Source organism: Alexandromys fortis, unplaced genomic scaffold, assembly GCF_014885135.2.
Source record: "Alexandromys fortis isolate MF-2015 unplaced genomic scaffold, M_Fortis_MF-2015_v1.1 scaffold_240, whole genome shotgun sequence".
In the NCBI taxonomy this organism is placed as follows: domain Eukaryota; kingdom Metazoa; phylum Chordata; class Mammalia; order Rodentia; family Cricetidae; genus Alexandromys; species Alexandromys fortis.
This window is the reverse complement of record NW_026068133.1, coordinates 1,597,348-1,617,911: the sequence shown is the minus strand read 5'-3', so window position 1 is coordinate 1,617,911 and position 20,564 is coordinate 1,597,348. Positions and strand designations below refer to the sequence as shown.

The following is a 20,564-nucleotide window of genomic DNA, read 5'->3' as shown; positions in this document are numbered from 1 at the left end:
GTTAGGATGGGGGAGGGAGCAACAGCATGCTTCCCGTGGACCCCTCAGGACTCTGCTTATAGTTAGAATGGGATGGGGGGATTTCTGGACACAGAAGGGCAGGATCTGCCATTTAAGATATAGAAAGATCCCTGTGGGAGGCTGGGGTTGTAGCGCAGTCGACAGAGGACTTACTGAGCATCAATGAATACCTGGTTTCAGCATAAAGAAGACATGGTGGTACATTGTTGCATTGTCTTAGTAAGAGTTTCTATTGCTGCCTGACGGTGGTGCACGCCTTTAATCCCAGCACTCGGGAGGCAGAGGCAGGCGGATCTCTGTGAGTTCGAGACCAGCCTGGTCTACAAGAGCTAGTTCCAGGACAGGCTCCAAAACCACAGAGAAACCCTGTCTCGAAAAACCAAAAATAAATAAATAAATAAAATAAAATAAAAAAAGTTTCTATTGCTGTGAAGAGACACCATGTCCACGGCAACTCTTATAAAGGAAAAACATTTCATTTAGGGTGGCTTACAGTTCAGAGGTTAAGTTCATTATTGTCATGGTGAGAAACATGGTGGAGTGCAGGCGGACATGGTACTGGAGAAGGAGCTGAGAATTCTACATGTTGATCGGCAGGCAGCAAAAGTAACTGTCACACTGGGAGGATCCTGAGTATAGCAAACCTCAAAGCCCACCTCCACAGTGACACACTTCCTCCAACAATGTCATACCTACTCCAAAGTCACACCTAATACTGCCGCTCTTGGGGGACCATTTTCTTTCAAACCACCACATTCCACTCCTTACCCCCAAAGGCTTGTAGCCATAATCATATTGCAAAAATACATTCAGTACAATTTCAAAAGTCCGTATTATAACAGTCTCAAACGTATTTAAAAATCTAAAGCTCAAAGTCTCTTCTGAGATTCATGCAATCTCTTAACCGTAATCCTTCAAAATCAAAATCAAAAAGCAGATCACATACTTCCAATGTATAACGGCACAGGATATACATTACCATTCTAAAACATAGGGAAGGGAATATAGGGAAGAAATACTGGACCAAAGCAAGACCAGAATCCTGGGCAAGCTCCAGACTCTGCGTCACTATGTCAGATATCAAAGCGAGCTCCAGCCCTTCCAGCTTTGTGGACTGTACCACACTTCTTTCTCCCGGGCTGGCTCTACCTTCTGTTAGCAGCTCCCCTTGGCAGGTGTCCCGCAGCTCTGGCATCTCTAACATGTAGGGATCTCCAAGGCAATCAGGCTTTAATTTCACAGCTTCACACAATGGCATCTCTAGGCCTCCATGCAGGGATGCCCTTCACACATGCCTGGCCTCAGCAGCTTTCCTTGGTCCCAGAGGAAAGTTCCCTAGCACTTTTCTTCTATTCTTGACTCTAAAGCCAGAACCATGTGGCTGAAGCTGCCAAGTTCTGCAGCTTGCTGGTGCTGGGACATGGCCCCCTTGTTCAGTTACATCTTCACCAGTTTTCTGTTTTCAGTGGTTTCCTTCACTGCCTAAGCCTGGCTATCCTGAAACTCACTCTGTAGACCAGGCTGGCCTCAAACTCAGAGATCCACCTGCCTCTGCCTCCAGAGTTCTGGTATTAAAGATGTGCGCCATCACACCTGGACCTAAACTGTTCTTTAGTTCCTTCTCACAAGTTGGAAACTTAGCTGGGTGGCATTTTCCCCTGAGGTCCCCACTCTTGCTGTGGATTAATGCTTTTGTGCCCTGTAAAGATTTGTCACTTGTATTAGTTTAATAAAACACTTATTGGCCACCAGACTAGGAGAATTCAGGGGTAAGGAAAGGTAGTGACAGTTACCAGCCAGATGCAGAGCAAGCAAGATGAGAATGCCTCACTGAGAAAAGATACCAAACCATTTCACTCCACTTATTGTATTTCTTAATCTGTTTCTCTCCTTGAATACAGGAATTAGTTCCATTCCATTTCCTGGTCCCCCCCTTTCTCCTCGATCTGTACATTTTGTATTTTTACTTGCTCAGCTTGCTCCTTTTCATTATAAATCTTCCTGAGAGTCAACAGGAGTAACCACACAACAGAATATATACTGAGCTGTTTTGAGATTTCCTCTGCCAGTAGAATTAATCTAAAACTCTTCACTTTAGCCTCGGGCAGACTCTTTGGACAAGGACAAAAAGCAGCCACATTCTTCACCAACATATCACAAGAACAATCTGTAGGCACATATTATATTCTTCTCCTCTGAAGCTCCTGAGCCAGGCCCCACACTCAGCACCACCATCCTCCATGTGCCTACTAGTCTGGCTAATTAAGTGGTGCATAAAGCACCCACTGCTTTCCTAACCAAAGTCCCCCAAACAGAGTCAGACCTAGCATAGCAATGCCCCAGTCCTGGTGCCCCAGCAGGTAAATACTGTGGTTTGAAAGAAAATGGCCCCATGGGGAGTGGAGGTGTGGCTTTGTTGGGATAGGTATGGCCTTGCTGGAGGAAGTGTGTCACTGTGGGGGTGGGCTTTGAGGTCTCCTGTGCTCCAACTACACTGACTGTAGTACATAGTTCACTTCCTGTTGCCTGCAGATCAAGATGTAGAACTCTCAGCTCCTTCTCCAGTGCCTGTCTACCTACATGCCACCTTGTCACCTGCCATGATGATAAGGGACTAAGTCTCTGAAACTGTAAGCCAGTTTTCTGTAATTACAGAAAAGTTAAATGTTTTCCTTTATAAGAGTTGCCGTGGTCATGGTGTCTCTTCACAGCAATAGAAACCCCAACTAGGGGCTGGAGAGATGGCTCAGTGGTTAAGAGCACTGTCTGCTCTTCCAGAGGTCCTGAGTTCAATTCCCAGCAACCACATGGTGGCTCCAAACCATCTGTAAAGAGATCTGGCGCCCTCCTCTGGTGTGTGGGTATAAATGGAGGCAGAAAGTTGTATACATAATAAATAAATCTTTAAAAAAAAAAAAAAAAAAAAAGAAACCCCAACTAATGTGTGGCTGTAATGCCAGCACTCAGGAGGTGGAAGCAAGAGGAGCAGAAATTTAAATTCATTATTGAGTTCGATGCTAGTGTGGCCTACGTGAGACCTGGTGGGGGTGGGAATCCTTGTGTCGCAGTTCATATGCTGGAAAACAAAAGTATCAGTGGGGGCTGGAGAAAACAAGGGTGACGGTGGGGTATGTGGCCGCCTGCCACCCCACTGCTGCAGAAGAATGGCTGAGTTCAAGGCTAGCTTGGGCTCCGTCCTAATGAAACCCTATCTCAGATAAAATGACAGAAGCAAGGGAGGATGTGGGCTAGGGACAGGCAACCCTTCCCCACTCTCACCTGTTGCTTGACTCTGCTCAGCATCACATCGAAGGCCTGGACTAGCTCCAGAAGCAGGGCACAGGGAACAGCTGAATCTGTGGCCCCCACAAAGGGGGGCGACCCAGGAGGGAAGAACTTAGAGTCATAATGGCAGGCAAGGGTGAGGTGCCGGGCAGCTCCCGGGTCAAGCGTGGCCACCACATTCCCGAAGTCCAGTGGCCCCAAGGGTGTTGAAGCTGTGAAAGGGTCCAGTTCCACATGCCAGCCTGCTGACAGGGATCGCAACGTGGCCTCCAGGAACTAGTGGCAAGAGAGAGGTAGGAGGGTGGACAGGGACTGGGGAGGAGGTGGGGAGAAGGGTCTTGTGACTGGAGCCACGCAGAGCAGTCTGGGTGGCTAGAAAGTCCCACTTTGGGTTAAGTTTCCCTTAACAAACGCTTCTGCTGAGGAACAGCTGCGTGCCAGATGGGGGGTAACCACACCTTTTCCCCCCTTCTTTTTCTTTGCTTTTTTTTCTTTTGGTTTTCTGAGACAGGGTTTCTCTGTGTAGCTGTGTAGCTCTGGAGCTTGTCCTGGAACTCACTTTATACTCCAGGCTGGCCTCAAACTCACAGAGATCTGACTACTTCTGTCTGCCAAGTACAGACAGAATTGAAGGTGTGTACCACCACCACCCAGCTACTAACAAAATTTATGGCTCACTACATAATCCAGGCTACATACTTGCTGTGTAGCTGAGGCTGGTCTAGAACCCCAGATCATGCTTCTGCTTCCTGGAAGGATTATAGACTCAGGCCTTCACCACAACCAGCTCAGACAGTGTTCTTTCTCTCTCTCTCTCTCTCCCCCTCCCTCTTTTCCTCCCTCCCTCATTCTCATCCCCCCCCCCCTTCCACCCTCTCCCTCTGGGTCTGTCTGCCTCTCTCCATGGTGCTGAGGTTGGACCAAGGGTTTCCTGCAAGCCGCTTACACAGCCACAGCCCTACACTGGTGGACACTATAGCAGTCTTCTACCAATTGAGCCACACCTCCACCTCACAATGGTGAATTCTAAGCAAGTGCTCTCCTGTTGAGACATGCTCTGACTTCCTCTTAAAAAACTCTCACTATGTGCCAAATCTGTTCTAGGATCCCTATGAAGTCAACAATGTGAGTGAATGTCCCCATTCTGCAGATGAGGAAACTGAGTCCCAGAAAGGTTAAGAAAACTATGCCAACTAAGATAGATCCTAAGTACAATATCTAAAACAATGCTTCACCACCCACACTGAAGCCAATCTTGAATTCTAACTTCAATAGAATATCCCCTGGGCCTCAATTTCCCCATTTGTATAGCGGAGATCATATTACTTCCGCCCTCACTAGATAATACATTGCTGTACCTAATATAAAGTAAGCGTTTGGTGGGAGGGAGTTGTATAGTTTGGGAACTGTCTCCTGGCTGTTCCGGGATCTTAGATGCCTGAGTTCCATTTCCTGGAAGGTTGGGGAAAGGAGTTTAGGGATTGGAAATAAGACCCTTTACCTTTCTCACTTGGAGATTGCCAGGACTACCCGGGGGTCGCACAACCAACAGGGGACGCAGGAAAGTTCCCCAGAGACGCTGCGGATCCAGCTGCCCTACCACCCTCCGCAGCTTGGCTTCTGGAAGGCTTCCAATCAGCGCGGCCTTGGTAGGGAAATGGGATGGGGAAAAGAAAAATGAAGACAACCCCATTCCCACCCTTTCCGGGGAGACGTTGCCCCCCTAGGATCCCTGACTCTTCTTGGCGATCCATCAAAGACTTGAAGGATAGATATACCCTAGATTAGGAAAAAGTCTTCAAAGCAAATCTGGTTCATCTTACTGCAGTTCTTACGGGAAAAACGAAAACCCGGTGATGGAGACTCTTCTAAATAGATGGCTTGGGGCGTAGAACTCAGATCTACCAGTGTTGCTATGCTGACCCTTCATATTCAGAAAGTGCTATTACAAAACAAGCCTGAAGCCTTAGTCTGTTGGAAAGGGACATGGTTCAAATGATGGAAAAAGAGATGGCACCAGAGGCAAGGGCCATATAGCCACGTTAACGTGAAAGTCTATACGAAAGGAAATGGAGGAACGACGGTGTCAGGGCCCCAGCCAGACCTCACCCGCAGATCCCGGTTCCGTGACAGCTCCTGAACCCCAGGGTGCCAGCCGTTCCAGACGATGTAGAAAGCCAAGCCTAGGGCCAGCGCAAATAGCAGCAAAGGCAGGAGCCGCACTCGCGGTATCAGGCGGCGCTTGGAAAGAGAGGGTGGCTGCATGAGGCCCCGATCCCCGGGTCGCTGTCGGGGCCGCCCGCGGCTCCCGAGACTCATGGCAGCTTTGCCCTGAAACCAATCCCTGGACTGTAGTTTGAGTTTAGGCCAAGATCCGCCCCTTGTGGATTACAAAAACCAATAAAAAAGGAGAGTGGCTGCGTCGTCCCGCCAGATGATTGCAATTGGTTGGACTAAACGTCGTACAAATCAAAAGGCAGCGCGGAAACCATGGGGCCCGCCCCATGGAAGAGAAACAGCCAATGAGTTGCGTCTGACTGTGCGTGAAGCCACGCCCCTTACGATGTCACTCAAGAAACACATCAAGGAACTGTGGCTCAATCAGGGAGTCGATTGGTTCTCCAGAGACCACGCCCCCAAGACGAAGAGTCGGCGGGTGTTTGGAAACGGCGCTGCGTGCCCCGTCCTCCTAGACTGTCGGACAGGGAACTAACGACTCAGGCCCCCCTTTATTTCCCTCTCCTAGTCTTGAGCGCAGACCCTACTGTGCTCCTCAATGGCCTCGGATCATCTAGGCATTTTCTAAGGCGGCGCGCAGCGAATTGGTCACTATGAAGACAGGGCACGCCCATCTCCGCTGAGGTGGAGTGCGCAGGCGCCGACGGAAGTGAGCCGCAGGAGGCGGAAGTCCCGCCCTCCTCTCGCTCTACTCGGGAGACCCGAGCAACGCGCTGCCGGCGGGAGTGATCTGCAAGCGAAACCTCCACCATGTGAGGCCGGGCGGGGCTTCGGCAGGGTCTGGAAGGTGGAAGGGGACAGTTTAGCAGATTAACGGTTGAAGTGGGGTGCTCATAGCTGGGGGCAGAGTTCCTCAAACAAAAGTAGTGTCTTTTCTCTTGAGGTGTTTGAGAACAGGCGTGGGGCCTTGGACCATTATGAGTTCCGGAGGGGGACAGCTTTGTTCCCTAACGGGCGTGGGACCCTCCTAGGTACTGAGTCTTGTGAAAATGACTGTAAGAGCAAAGCTGAGCCTGGTGGTACATGCCTAGAATCCCAGGCTGATTCTGAGGCAGGAGGTTGCGAGTTCGTGGCCAGCCTTGGGCTTCATAGTGAGACCGTTTCCAAAAGTAGTAGTAATTTTAAATGGGAGTGGTCTTATGGATAAAGAGCTTGGCGGGAGTTATAGGGAATTCTGTTAAAAATAGTGAAAGGCTCTCTAAAAAACAATAATAATGGTGAGGGACTTAACCAGGATAAATTAGAGATCAGACAGGTGGCTTTTCGACCTAATCGAGAGAGACCTTCAGAGTAGCAAGCTACTGAGGAATTTTGGTGTGTTTATTCATTGAGCAGATGTTACATAGCCTGTTTATAGGTTAAGACACAAGGTGAGTAAAAGACCCTTGCCACCAAGGGAAGAAAAATCTTAGTGGGCCTTGTAAAAGGAATGGGTTAGGAAGACCATAATGAACAGGTATGTACAGCGTGTTAGATGATCAAGAGTGTGAATGAAGAAGTTGAGTAACTAGCTCAAAAGGACACCCTGAAAGCGCAGTACTTGGGCTGGAGTTATAAGATAGAGAGTACTTGGCTACTATGGGCACTGGGTTCAGCCCTCAGCGCCACACAAACTGGGCCTAGTGGCACAGGCCTGTAATCCCAGCACTCTTGAGGCAGAGATGGAGAGTCTAAGTCCCAGGCCAGCCAGGCTTACACGGTCGGATGTTGTGGGGATCCCTGGAGAGAGATGATGGAAGTTGAGCCCATGGATAGAAATGGCCAGGTTCTGGATACGTTGTCAAGGCAGATAACAAGATGTTGAGAAAAGAATCCAGTGCCGGGCATGACAGTGGACCCCCGTAATTTCAGAGTTTGGGAGGTGGAGTCAGGAGAACTGAGAATTGAAGGTCATCCTTAGCTACATAACAAGTTGAAGGCTAGCCCGAGCTATAATGAGATCCTGTCCCCACAATAGAAATTAGTTTGATAGTAGAGGTTTAGCTTAGAGAGCCCCCTGAATGGCACTGCCATCAGTGAAGCTGTGAGGGACACAGTAGGTGGAAGAGGTTTGGAGGTTGATGAACTGGAGCAGGTCAACTTGGAAATATCTCTCTCACCTCCAGAGAAAACTGAGCCAGGGAGGGTGTTTGGGGCCAGGTTGAGGGGACACTGGACAGTGGCTTTGATCGCTCACGCTCCCAATGTCATCCATCTCACCCATGGCCTCTCTATTCAGGAGTCTCCTCAATAAACCCAAGAGTGAGATGACCCCAGAGGAGCTGCAGAAGCGGGAGGAGGAGGAATTCAACACGGGCCCCCTCTCAGTGCTCACGCAGTCGGTCAAGAACAACACACAGGTGCTCATTAACTGTCGCAACAACAAGAAGCTCCTGGGACGGGTGAAGGCCTTTGACAGGTGAGTGCTGGCCGAGGGAGGACGGGTCTGAGTGCCTGAAGGAAAGGTGATACCAGCAGCATTGTGGCAGTAAACTGGACATAGTGACAAACACTTAGTCTCAGCATGAGTTAGAGGCCAGCCCTGAACAATCAAAAATAAAAAACCAGAAAATAGGTGCCCCCCCCCCCTTTAATTGTTATTTGAGACAGGATTTCTCTGTGTACTCTTGGCTGTCCTGGAACTTACTCTGTAGACCGGGCTGCTCAGAGATCCACCTCCTGAGTGCTGGGAAAAAAGGTGTGAACCACTTCCCAACTTAAATTTGTCTTCTGTGTATATCCCATGTGCTGGATTACAGGCATGGGATACGCCATCCTACCTAGTTCGTTGCTATATATATATACATACATACACATACATATATATGTACGTATATATATGTATATCACTACCTTATGTGTGTATATATATATGGTACATACATATATGGTGGTGAGTAGCCTTATGTCCACTCATCTAGTCATATGTGTCTATCATTGTACTTTGTTCATATTTGCAAGCATTTCTGGGAGGAGCTGATCCAGTGTAAACACATGGCTACCTGGCTCCATGAGGACAGGATGGCACAGCACTGGACTGCATGTGTTGGGAGCCTAACCCCCGCGCCCTGGGACCCTCTGGGTGTGGAGGGGACAATTGTTCTCTCCTGCTACTTCCCTAAGTCCTTAGAGTTGATTGCAGAAGTGCAGCCATTTTGGTTGCCTTTACTCTGCCAGGGTGATGCTTCAGAAATGCTGTATTCATTCATCAGTCTTCACATCTGCCCTGTGAAATATTGTCTCCATTTCAGAGAGGGGGAAACTGAGGTGGAGAGGGGTCAAGGCCTTTGTTGAAGCCTCAGTTAAGAACTGAGCTGAGGGGGCTGGAGAGATGGCTCAGAGGTTAAGAGCATTGCCTGCTCTTCCAAAGGTCCTGAGTTCAATTCCCAGCAACCACATGGTGGCTCACAACCATCTGTAATGGGTTCTGGTGCCCTCTTCTGGCCTGCAGGCATACACACAGACAGAATAGTGTATACATAATAAATAAATAAATATTTAAAAAAAAAAAAAAGAACTGAGCTGAGCGCTGGCAGTGGTGACATGCGCCTTTAATCCCAGCACTCAGGAGACAGGCAGGCGGATCTCTGTGAATTCGAGGACAGACAAGGCTACAGAGAGAAACCCTGTCTTAAAAAGAATGGACAGAGATGGCACCGGCAGCCTGTTCCATCCTCACCCTGGAGCCTAGATGCCTACTGCTGGCGGGCTCACCCAGGCAGAGGTGGGCACTAAGAATGCCCCCTCTCACTCCAGCCTCTTCCCCGCCCCTACCCCACCAGGCACTGCAACATGGTGCTGGAGAATGTAAAGGAGATGTGGACTGAGGTCCCCAAGAGCGGCAAGGGCAAGAAGAAGTCCAAGCCTGTCAACAAGGACCGCTACATCTCCAAGATGTTCCTGCGTGGGGACTCAGTCATCGTGGTGCTACGAAACCCGCTCATCGCCGGCAAGTAGAGTAGAGGCCTCTTTCTTCCATGAGAGCCTGCTCCCTGCCCTGCCGAGCCCTGCCCAATGGGATGGAAATAAAACCCTGTGTTTTTTGTTGTTTTGTTTTCAATGGTCTTGTCTGCCTTTGGGTTTTGTGAACTGGATAGACTCTGGGATGGAGAGTCAGGTTGTCATGGTCTGGGCACTAGGACAGAACCCATGAGTAGGTGAGCACATCTCTGCCCCATCTGTGAAGGAGACAGTTTGGGCAGAAATGACCTTAATTTATCTTTTGTGTATTGTGGGCAGAGGGATTCTGTAGTAAATTTGGAGGGATTGTAGTGGGAAAGGGTGGCCCTTTATTTTAAGAGGATTATGGAAGAACCCTGACTTGTTCTAGGCTGTACACGGGGCCCTCTATTCTGTCTCTATCTCTGTCCCCACTCCCTCCAGGTAATTCCAAAACAAGGTGGATGCAGGAGATCATAGGCCTGAGTTCGGGATAGCTTTCCTTCTTTAAAATACATATGAAACATGTACAGGTGTGTTGCTTGCATATATGTCTGTGCCTGGTGCCCTCAGGCCAGAAAAGAAAGGTTGGATCCCAGGAAGTAGAGTTACAGATGGTGGTAAGCAGCCATGTTGGTGCTCGGAACCAAACCTGGGTCCTCTGCAGGAGCAGCCAGTGCTTTAGACTGCTTACCATCTCCAGCTACCTACCTGCCCTTGTGAGCCCTGTGTGAGACTGGGAAGCCTGTAGCAGGGAAGGCCTGTGGTGCTTTGTCCATAAAGATCTGTGTTCCTTGAGTGGCTGCCAGAAAGAACAGTCTTGGTGCGAACTCCAGAGCCATCTCTCTCCTCTTCTTTTGTGGTGCTGGGGGCTGAACCCAGGTCTCAGGTGCTCAGCAGGCTCTCCATGTGTATGTACAGGAGGACGATAGGTGGCCTCTGGCACTGCTCTGAAACAGAGCCTCTCATTGAGCAGAATTAGGCTGGCAGCCAGCAAGCTCCAGCATCCCATCTGCACCCCATGCTGTGGGTGTGTGCATCAGTTTTGAACTCAGGTCCTCATTTTATACAACAAGTGCTCTTAACCACAGAGCCATCTCCCCAGTTCTTCCATTCACTTTTTGTTTTGAGACAGGGACCTTCTCAGGAAGTTTCCCAGGCTGGTCTTTTTTTTTTTTTTTTTTAATGTATTTATTATGTATACAGTGTCTGCATGTATACCTGCAGGCCAGAAGAGGGCACCAGATCTCATATTGGTGGTAGTGAGCTACCATGTGGTTGCTGGGAACTGAACTCAGGGACTTCTGGAAGACCAGCCAGTGCTCATAACCGCTGAGCCATCTCTCTAGCCCCCCAGGCTGGTCTTAAAGTTGCAATCTTCCTGCCATAGTCTTCCAAGCAGCCAGGATAACAGGCCTGTGTCACCAGGCTACAGAGCTTGTTCAGGTGAGACCACTGAGATTCAGAAAGGGCATTGACCTGCCCCAGAGTCACCCAGCTAGAGAATAATCACGCTGCATCAAGAAGGCAGCTGGGGCTGGTAAGATGGCTCAGTAACTACTGAGCTTAGTGCTCAGCACCCACTCCTGGCAACTGCCCATAACTATAGGGCCTGGGGATCCAACACCCTTTCTGGCTTTCTTGGGCACCTGCACATAAATATACATAGATTAAAAATAGATCTTTATGGGAAGTAGAAAAAGACAAGATCTCCTGAGTAAATTGGGAGCATGGAGACCTTGGGAGAGGGCTGAAGGGGAGGGGAGATGCAGGGAGGAGAACAGAAAGATGTAGAGCTCAATAAAAATCAATAAAGAAAAAAGCAATTTAATATAAAGAAAATAGATCTTTATGCCGGGTTGGTGGCTCATGCCTTTAATCCCAGCACTTCAGAGGTACAGGCAGGCAGAACTCTAGGTTCAAGGCCAGCCTGGTCTACATGGTGAGTCCCAGGACACCCAGAGCTACACAGAGGAACCCTGTCAAAACACAAAAGATCTTTGTGGCCTATCATAGTGGCATATGCCTTTAATACCAGCTCTTGAAGGGGGCAGTGGCAGAGACTTCTATGTGAGTTCAAGGCCAACTTGGTCTACATAGTTCTAAGACAACCAGGACTACAGTGTGACCATGTCTCAAAAAAAAAAAAAAAAAACTGCCTAATAAACAGTATAGTACACTAAGATGAAGGCAGGCATGGTGCATGCCCATGATCCTCACAGCTTGAGAGGCTGAGACAGGAGAATTGCTACAAGTTCAAGGCCAGCAGAGCTCTACATGATGAAGTCCAGGTGAGCCAGGCATAGTGAGACCATCTCAAAAAGAAAAGGCTCTGTTGGAAGTGCATTCGGAAGGGAGCTAGCCTGGGCTCCCCCTCCACCTTCTCCCACCTGATGGGCACCCATGATGCTTTGGCCAGTGAAGGTGGCACCTGATCTCCCCTGTTGCTCAAGGTGCTCTCTAGGGCAGGACCAGCGAGGAAGAGAGCTCTGCCCCAGAGCACTGCTCCCCACTCGGCTCCTTCCAGTTTGTGCTGAGAACCTGGGATTGGTGCCTCCAGACCCACAAAGAGCGCTTAGTGTCTCAGTTGGCCTTTCTGTGGGGTCCCCCACCATCACCGCCACAACCTCCTTCGCACGGAAAGCAGGCGATGGGTGTTGGGAGGAGACAGCCAGCCACTCTGCATGGTGACCTAAAGAGCTGCAGAGGGAGCTGGGTATGGCTGCTGGGCCTTTACATCTGTGTGTTCTTGTCACCCAGGACTAAATTGAGATACCCTGTCTCAAAAAAAACAATAAAAGTCATGCGGCCAAGCTGGTGGGCAGTCTCAGTCCACACAGCTGCCCTGAAGCCTAGTTCTTTCACCCAGGAATCGAGGCCACAGGCGCAGCTGCAGTCTTGCCCCGTTGCTCTGAGCGCTATTTAGCAGACATGGATACTGCTAACCTGCCTCTCAGACAGCACAGGTGTCAGTTCTGGGCATCTGGCTGCCCAAATCGCATGTTGTGGTGGGAACGTGTGTGCGTGTTCACATGTGTATGGCTTTATGAACATTTGTATGTATGGAAGCCCCGCTGGAGGTGGGAGAGTGTGTGAATGGATCCATGTGCACACAGTTGTATGTATGGAAACCCAGGCTCCCATGGGAAGCTTCCTCAGTCACTACCACATACGTGGGTGCTAGGAGTCGAAGCTGCAGTCCTTGGACTTGCACGGCTAGCACCTCACCCACTGAGCCGTCTCCCCTGGCCCTTTCTGTTTTTGACAAGATCTTGTTACATAGCCTAGGCTGGCTTTAGAGTGTTCCTGCCTCAACTTCCTAGATGGTCGAATTACAGGTATACAAATTAGTTTTGGGGAAAGGATTTGATCTCACTTTAGCCCTAACTGCTCTGAAACAGTTGTGCCTCTGCCTCTGCTTGCTTTTGAGGATGCTTCAGGGGATGAGAGCCATAGAGGCTGTCCGCAGGGACTGCCCCAGACAGAAGGGATGGGCCTCAGGCGAGTCAAGCAGTGTGGAGTCCTGGGCAGCCTGAACTTACCGGCCCCAGAAAAGGGAGCAGTACAGACAAATTGGGGATTTACCGACAGATAATACAGCAGCCCAACTAAGAAATGCACCAGGCTGGTCCTGCTCCTTTCGCTGTTTGTGTGAGACAAAGTCTCCATAGTTCAAGATGACCTTAACACACCCTCCTCGCAAGTTTTGGGGTTACAGGTGTCCCACGTCCTCTCCCAGCTCTGCTATTTGTGTTGCCTTTCTAGAGAAGCAGCAGGGTCACACACACAGATTTAATTTGTACATGTGTCTTAGTTTCCAATCAAGGGCACAGTGGGAACGTGGCTCCAGTTGAACCTTATTCATCTGTGGCAGACAACCTCACACGCATACCCTGGTCATCTGCCTTTCCAGCCTGACCTTCATCTCCCACCCCATATAGAAGCAATTGATTCTCATGCTTGCTTTGCTAGGGCCTCTACCCCACCAGAAACCAAAGCCTGGGGTGTGTCTTTCTGGGGACCCTGGGGAAAATACAGCACACCCTACTAATTGAGGAGGCCTGTGTGTGTGCACGTGCAGGTAGACCAGCTGCAATTAGACTTCTTCCCCAACTTTCTCCCAGTCCTCTCTGGGAGGTGGTAGAGTTTGTCCGGCAGAGGTTCCATGTTTAACCCTCAGTGACCCAGGCTCCTCTTGCTCTGTTGCCAGGTTTCTACAGATTATAAATTCAGCTTTACACAGGCCAAGAGCACTTCACTACACCCCCACCCCAAACAAAGAGTCCTTTGATCTTCCTCCTTTTGTCTTGGCATTCTCCTTTGATCCCTCTCCTGGGATACATCAACAAATCTTTCTCACCCCTCTGCTGGTCCAGCCACCTGCATTCCTCTCACTGGGCTCCCAGTTTACATCCTGCCCCTGATGATCTGTCCCTGTGGAGCAGACAACTGTGTGGGAAAAGCCAAGGAGCTAGGCCCCGCTGCTAACTGGAGAGTTGGATTCAGTTGCCCCCACCCCCGTGAAGGCTGACAAGCATCCTGTCAAAGGGGAGCTTCTGTCCTCCATGTGTATGTAAGTGCTGCATGCATGTGCGCACAGACATCCATGCAGGCAAAAACGGTCGTACGCATAAAAAGTTGAAACTCTCCAGTGCAGCTGGCATGCAATCCCAGTTTCTGCACCCCCGCCCACTTTTCAGTTTGCAGGCCCAGCATTTTCCAGTCGAGCCACGGAAGCCCTTCTCCACCCTTCCTGTTCTCAGGTCCTTTTCACATGCCATTCTGTCTTCCTGGAAGCTTGTCCTCCAGCTCTTCAAGCTGTCTCCACTTCTTTGAAGCATGGCTTAAAAGCGTCTCATCTTCACAAGTGGCCTCCCTGTCAGTTGTCCTAAACATCTCAATTCTTTTCATAAGTCACTCCACAACAAATATATACACGTAGGGACCTTGTCTTTGTTCTCTCCCCCGCACCCCGCCCTTGTCTTCCTTCTCTCGGGGTTCCCCAGCATTCCCCACACAGGAGCTGGTACACAGTAGGCACTCAATACAAGCTACACAGACACGGGAGTCCCGTTACCTAGCAGTAACTTTCCAAGACCTCATCTCCAGGCATGTGCAGCGGCGACCCAGAGGGCAAGGAGCCGCCCATGGGGACCTCCCGGGGTTCAGAACGCAAGGGCAGGGCCGGAGGGCCAAGATCCACGTGCGGACGGGGGTGCTCATCGCGGAGACTGAGATGTAGGAGGCAGTGACGCCAGCCTCGGCGAATCTCCAACTGCACCTGCAACGCGGGACGCTCAGGGCGGCACCGTTCCCGGATCGGCCGCCAGGGGGTGCGGGTGGGCCGGCCTCTCCTACCTCTTTGTTGATGAAGCAGTAGAGCAGGCTCACCAGAAAGCCCTGTCAGAATAGGAGAGATCAGATCGCTGCTGTGCACTTGATCCCAGCCGCCCTGATCAAGGTACCGAGTACACCTGCTCACTGGCTCCCAGCTCCCTGCATTGGTCTGCCCAGGGGCTGAGAACTGGGCCCAGCAGTTGAGGGTCCTGAGTGTGGAAATCGATTCCCTGCTTTCCACATTTGGGCCAAGCTGCCACTCTGTGCCTCAATTTCTTCGTCATGAAAAATAAAGGTGGTGGTTGTCAGAATTGAGGTATTTATGTCTAAAAAGATGTAGTGCAGCCGGGCGGTGTAGTGCACTCGCAGGCCAGGTGAATGAGTTTGAGGTCAGTCTGGTCTATAGAATGAGTTTCACGGGGCTGGAGAGATGCCTGCTCTTCCAAAGGTCCTGAGTTCAATTCCCAGCAACCACATGGTGTCTCACAACCATCTGTAATGAGGTCTGGTGTCCTCTGCTGGCCTGCAGGCATACACACAGACAGAATATTGTATACATAATAAATAAATAAATAAATAAATATTTTTTTTTAAAAAGAATGAGTTTCAGGATAGCAAGATATAGTGGCTTAGCAATAATAATAAACTAGCTAATTAATTAATTTGGACTGTAGAGATGGCTCAGCCATTAAGAGTTCTTGCTGCTCTTCCAGAGGATCCAGGTTCAATTCCCAGCATCCACATAATAACCCTTAAACATCTGAAATTAATCAGCCACCTCCTTCTAGCCTCTGTGGGTACTTCATGCACATGGTGCACAGACACGTGTAGTTAAAACATCAATACAAAATAAATAAATAAATTTTAACTAATTAATTATGGGGCTTGAGGTTTGCTCGGTAATGGAGCACATGCTTAGCCAGCTGGAGACAGTGCAGGTTTGAGCCCCATGCCTAGCTTAAATTAATTTTCAAGCCAATTATGAACATAGGCTGTTAGGGTGGCTGGAGAGATGGCTCAGTGGTTAAGAGCTTTGGCTACACTTCCAAAGTTCCTGAGTTCAATTCCCAGCCACCCATGTATAATGGGATCTGAAGCCCTCTCCTGGCATGCAGGTGTATATATGCAAATAGAGCCCTCATACATAAAATATACGAATAAATAAAATCTTTTTAAAACTTCTTCTTTAAAAAGGTATTTCTTATGCCAGGTAGTGGTGGTGCACACCTTTAATCCCAGCACTTGGGAGGCAGAGGCAGGAGGATCTCTGAGTTTGAGGCCAGCCTGGTCTACAGAGTGAGTTCCAGGACGGTCTCGAAAAACCAGGCTGGCCTCGAACTCACAGAGATCTGCCTGCCTCTGCTTCCCGAGTGCTGGGATTAAAGGCATGTGCCACCACTGCCCGGCCCAAAAAGATAATCCTTATGATTTTCTACAATCCTATCAAAATCTAATTCAAATCACATAGCCCTCTTCCAGGAGAAAAGAAAAACAAACACTCAGGGAACTGGCCCCTCTCGATTCCTTTGCTCCTGCAGTAGCTCTGCAGCTGGAGTCACCTCACCTCTGTCCACCATACTAGCTGCCCTCTGGCCTCGGGGATGCCCCAGATGTGTGACTGGCTGTATTTCCCACAGAAGGGGGACTAGCATTTGTGGTTGTAGCTCAGTACATAAGTGTCCATCTGCTCTTGCTTCCTTTAGTGAATGCACATCCTCCCAAGGGAGACTGGTACTGTGCCCACTTTCGAGAGAAGACTGGGGCTCAGTGGGTCTATCAGGGTAGGGTAGCATCAAAATTGGCTTCCCATCTGGAATGACCTACTTTCTTAAATTCTGTCCTTTAGGCTTGTCTCACTCTAGCCCCATCCAAAGGTGAAGAAAGCCTTGAAGTTAGCAAGTGCCAACTAACTCTGCCCCAGCCCAGTCCACCCCACAGCCCTTGTTCCTCACCCCTATCCCCACTCCCTTACCTCTGCCCCAGCCCAGGATAACCCTCGTTAAGTGTTTTCTGTCCTATGCTTATATGATGAAAGCCTGAATGAATGCATGAGTAAATGGATGGATGGATGGATGGATGGATGGATGGATGGGTGGATGGATGGATGGATGGATGGACGAATGAATGAAATCCCATGGGTACATTCCAATCAGTGGCTGCTAGCGCTGTGCCCTGGTGGAAAGAAAGGCCCCAGTTGGGAGGGAGGAACCCATGCACCCTGTCTGAGCACCTGAAAGGAACTTAGGAAGATTTCAAAGGCCAGTTTGGCAAGGCGCAGGGCGCCTTCGGCCTGTTCCTCCATCACGGGAGCAAACACCACCTCGTGGACACCCAGCAGGGGCACCAGCGTCAGCGTGGACCGAGCCAGCCTGGGAAGAGAAGCTGCTGGTAGTCTTCACATTCCTATCCCCGAACCTGGCCCCGTCTGCCTCCCCACTAGGGCCCTCACCTTAGTCGGTAGTCGGGGCACCGCATCTGCCGTGTCCTCAGCTTTGACAAGAGGATGCCAAGGATGCGGATGAAGATGAGGAAATTGATCTGTGAGGAGAGAGAGACTGAGCCAGAAGCCATTGAGTTCAGGGGTGGGACGGGAGGTTGGCCTTCCTCTTCCCCAGAATGGGAAATCCCTGAACACAGCCTGGAGTGGGCGATACTGGCCCTACCAAGATGGTTATTAGGATGGGGGTACGAATGATCCACCAAATGGCTTTGACTTCGTTGCGCTCCCAGCACCTGGAGGAGGCAGGGTAGAACTGAGACACACAAATCTCCCCACCCCCAGCCACTTCTAATCAGGCCGGGTCCCTCACCAGGCCCTGCCCACCCTCTTTAAGGCCCACCCACATTTCTTTAAGACCCACCCCACCCTGCTTTTCTGGAGACCTCCTAAGTCACTTTCCCCAGCACCTAGCCTCTTTAGACCCCGCCCACATTCTCCACCTGGTCCCGTTTCCACCCTCCCCGCCCTGATCCCACGTAGCTCCGCCCACAACCCAGGCCCCGCCCCTAGGCCCTGCAACTCACTGCGTATTCTCCAACAGGTACCTGACGATCACCCAAGGAATGACGAAAAGCACGGGGGCCCCTGTGCAGACCCCGATCCCCGCCCCCCACCCCGCCGCAGCTGTCAGCGTGCACACGAGCCCCTTTCCAGGCCCAAGACCCGCGGAATTCTTCAACGAGGGGGTGGGAGGGGAAGGCAACGCGGATCGGTGGGACAATGGGGGGGGGGCGAGTTGCACTGGGCTGGACAGAGGGTTGGAGGGCACGGAGTTAGGGCTCACCCCAGCCAAGAAGCAGGTAGCAGCGGAAGTTGCCCTTTTCTGAGCCTCCTACGATCACCAGCAGATGGTGCAGGTACACACCCTCCACCAGCAGCCAGGTGTAGTTAGCACCCACGCAGTACTGGGTCACGATCTGGGCCGTGCGGCAGGCAGCCAGGGCCTAGGGAGCCATCAGACAAGAGAAGTCAAGGCAGAGAGGTATCCCCAACTCTTTCACCAGCAGCCTCATGTCTATTTTATTATTTGTGTGCATTCCTTCGTGTATGTGGTAGTAGGTCTTGAACCCAGGGATTCCTGCTTGTTAGGCAGGGGCTCGACCACTGAGTCACACCCCAGCCCCTCACTGGGGGATTCTAGGCAGGGGCTCGACCACTGAGCCACACCCCAGCCCCTCACTGGGGGATTCTAGGCAGGGGCTCTACAACTGGGTTACATTCATCACTCTTCTCTTTGAGTCAGGATCTCAATACATTGTCCAGGCTGTCCTTAAACTTGCTCTGTAACCCAATAGGGTCTTAAAATGTCAATTCTACTCAGATTCCCACATTCCTGGGACTACAAGAGCTTCTGACCAGACAGGGCTCGGCTCCATCTTTCTTGGTTTCAGATGTTTTCTTATGGGTCCCTAGCAGATGGTTTTTCTCACCTTATTCCCTTTCTGTTACGGACTCTCCCACATTGACACACTACACAACTGGCGTTGTCTAGTTCATCTCCACAGTGGAATACCCATAGAATCCCAATAAATAACCTTTGCCACCCTAGCTCCTAAGAACTGAACTCCTGCACTTAAGAGCACTGGCTGCTCTCCCAGAGGACCCGGGTTCAGTTCCCAGTACCTACACTGCAGCTCACAACTATCTGTAACTCCAGTTCCAGGGGATCTGACACCCTCTTCTGGCCTCTGGGGGCACCAGACATGCTCTTGGTGTGCACACATACACACACACACATTTACATATAATACATATATTTAGGCAAACAGTCACACACATAAAATAAAAATAAAAAATTTGAATGTTGCCGGGTAGTGGCAGCACATGCCTTTAATCTCAGCACTGGGGAGTCAGAGGCAGGTGGATCTCTGAATTCAAGACCAGCCTGGTCTACAGAGTGAGTTTCACAACAGCCAGGGCTACCCTGTGTCAAAGAAAAAAAAATTTAAATGCCAGGCTATGTGACCACAGGTGCAGGAAGAGCAGAGACCTTTCAGGAGTTGGTTCTCTTTGTCCATCACGTGGGTTCTGGGGATTGAACTTGAGTCATCAAGCTTGCTATCCAGTGCCTTTATGCACTGAGCCATCTAGATGTGCTTTTTTTGTTGCTGTTATTTATTGTATAGAGGTGTTTGCCTGCATGTGTGCATATCTCTGCATCACATGAGGGTCAGAAGAGAGCACAGATCCCCTAGAACTGGAGTTAGATGGTTGTGAGCTGTCGTGTGGGTGTTGGGAATCCAACCAGGGTCCTCTGCATGAGAGGTTTGTGCGCTTTACCACTGTGCCATTTCTCTAGTCCTGGATGGATGACGCTTAGTCTTCCATTTCATTTTCCCAGCACTGGGCTCTCCTCCAAGACCCTCACATTTTTTTCAAAAATTATTAAAGTCCTATTTTTACACATCTGTTGACAGCCCTGAGTTTCACCTCCCCATCCAGGAACAAATTGGTACCTTCCAAATCCCCCTCATTGGATTTTTGGTTTTGGTTTTTTTCGAGACAGGGTTTCTCTGTAGCTTTGGAGCCTGTCCTGGAACTAGCTCTTGTAGACCAGACTGGCCTTGAACTCACAGAGATCAGCCTGCCTCCCGAGTGCTGGGATTAAAGGCCTGCGCCGCCACCACCACCCGGCTTCTCCCCATTGTTTTTTTTTTTTTTCCCCTCCCATCCTGCTCCCATACCCTCGTACACAGTGATGAGGAAAGGTACGCTCGCAGACAGGAAACGTCTTGGTCCCACCAGGAAGGAGGAGATGGAGTACCTGGCTCCACAGGGTAAGAGTCTGATCCTCTGTGTAGCGGCCCAGTGCAGGCAGCAGCCGGTCTCGGGTGAGGATGGCCGCTGCCCGCAGCATGAAAGACGTGAACAAGTTCATGTGGATGTAATTACGAGTGCAGTGTAGCCGCCTGGATGATTGGAGAAAGGAAAGGGCTGAGAGTCCCTGAAGAGCTGTCCTCAGTCATCCAGAGGTCCTTTCACCATCCCCCTAGCCCTTCCCCTAGACCCACCCCCTCTCCCAACTTAGTGTGTAAACTGAGGCCCACCACACCCAGGCTGGGGGTGCACCTGAACAAACTTAAGATGAGGAGGGCTAGCAACAGCGTGGCCAGGGACAGGGAGTAGCCGACTGTATACACGACCTGCAGGCGCTCCAGGATCAGTCTTTGGTCCTGGTGGGGACATGGAAGGCAAGAGAAGTTATGACTCTTCCCGCTGGTCCAGAGTAGAAGGCAGAGCTGCCCAGCAGGCTCCCCCCCCCCCC

General features: G+C 50.4%; 3 protein-coding genes across 3 annotated transcripts in view; 1 reads left to right on the top strand and 2 right to left on the bottom strand.

Moving 5' to 3' along the window:
• Positions 1-5,666, bottom strand: part of Qpctl (glutaminyl-peptide cyclotransferase like) — an 18,572-nt gene extending 12,906 nt beyond the window's left edge. The window contains exons 1-3 of the mRNA XM_050126297.1: positions 5,416-5,666; positions 4,808-4,951; positions 3,301-3,582 (exon numbers count right to left, since the gene is read on the bottom strand). Coding sequence (XP_049982254.1) covers positions 3,301-3,582; positions 4,808-4,951; positions 5,416-5,625 — 636 coding nt within the window. The 5' untranslated portion in view covers positions 5,626-5,666. The remainder of the gene's footprint in view (positions 1-3,300; positions 3,583-4,807; positions 4,952-5,415) is intronic.
• Positions 5,667-6,141: 475 nt separating this feature from the next.
• Positions 6,142-9,583, top strand: Snrpd2 (small nuclear ribonucleoprotein D2 polypeptide). The gene is made up of 3 exons (XM_050126379.1): positions 6,142-6,296; positions 7,763-7,942; positions 9,306-9,583. Coding segments are annotated over exons 1-3 (357 nt in total). The 5' UTR covers positions 6,142-6,294; the 3' UTR covers positions 9,481-9,583.
• A 2,911-nt stretch (positions 9,584-12,494) lies between these two features.
• Positions 12,495-20,564, bottom strand: part of Gipr (gastric inhibitory polypeptide receptor) — an 11,492-nt gene continuing 3,422 nt past the window's right edge. Inside the window, exons 5-13 of the mRNA XM_050126310.1 lie at positions 20,369-20,472; positions 20,064-20,208; positions 18,084-18,243; positions 17,824-17,884; positions 17,463-17,532; positions 17,249-17,337; positions 17,030-17,168; positions 14,821-14,862; positions 12,495-14,743 (exon numbers count right to left, since the gene is read on the bottom strand). Of these exons, the coding sequence (XP_049982267.1) occupies positions 14,540-14,743; positions 14,821-14,862; positions 17,030-17,168; positions 17,249-17,337; positions 17,463-17,532; positions 17,824-17,884; positions 18,084-18,243; positions 20,064-20,208; positions 20,369-20,472 (1,014 nt within the window). The 3' untranslated portion in view covers positions 12,495-14,539. The remainder of the gene's footprint in view (positions 14,744-14,820; positions 14,863-17,029; positions 17,169-17,248; positions 17,338-17,462; positions 17,533-17,823; positions 17,885-18,083; positions 18,244-20,063; positions 20,209-20,368; positions 20,473-20,564) is intronic.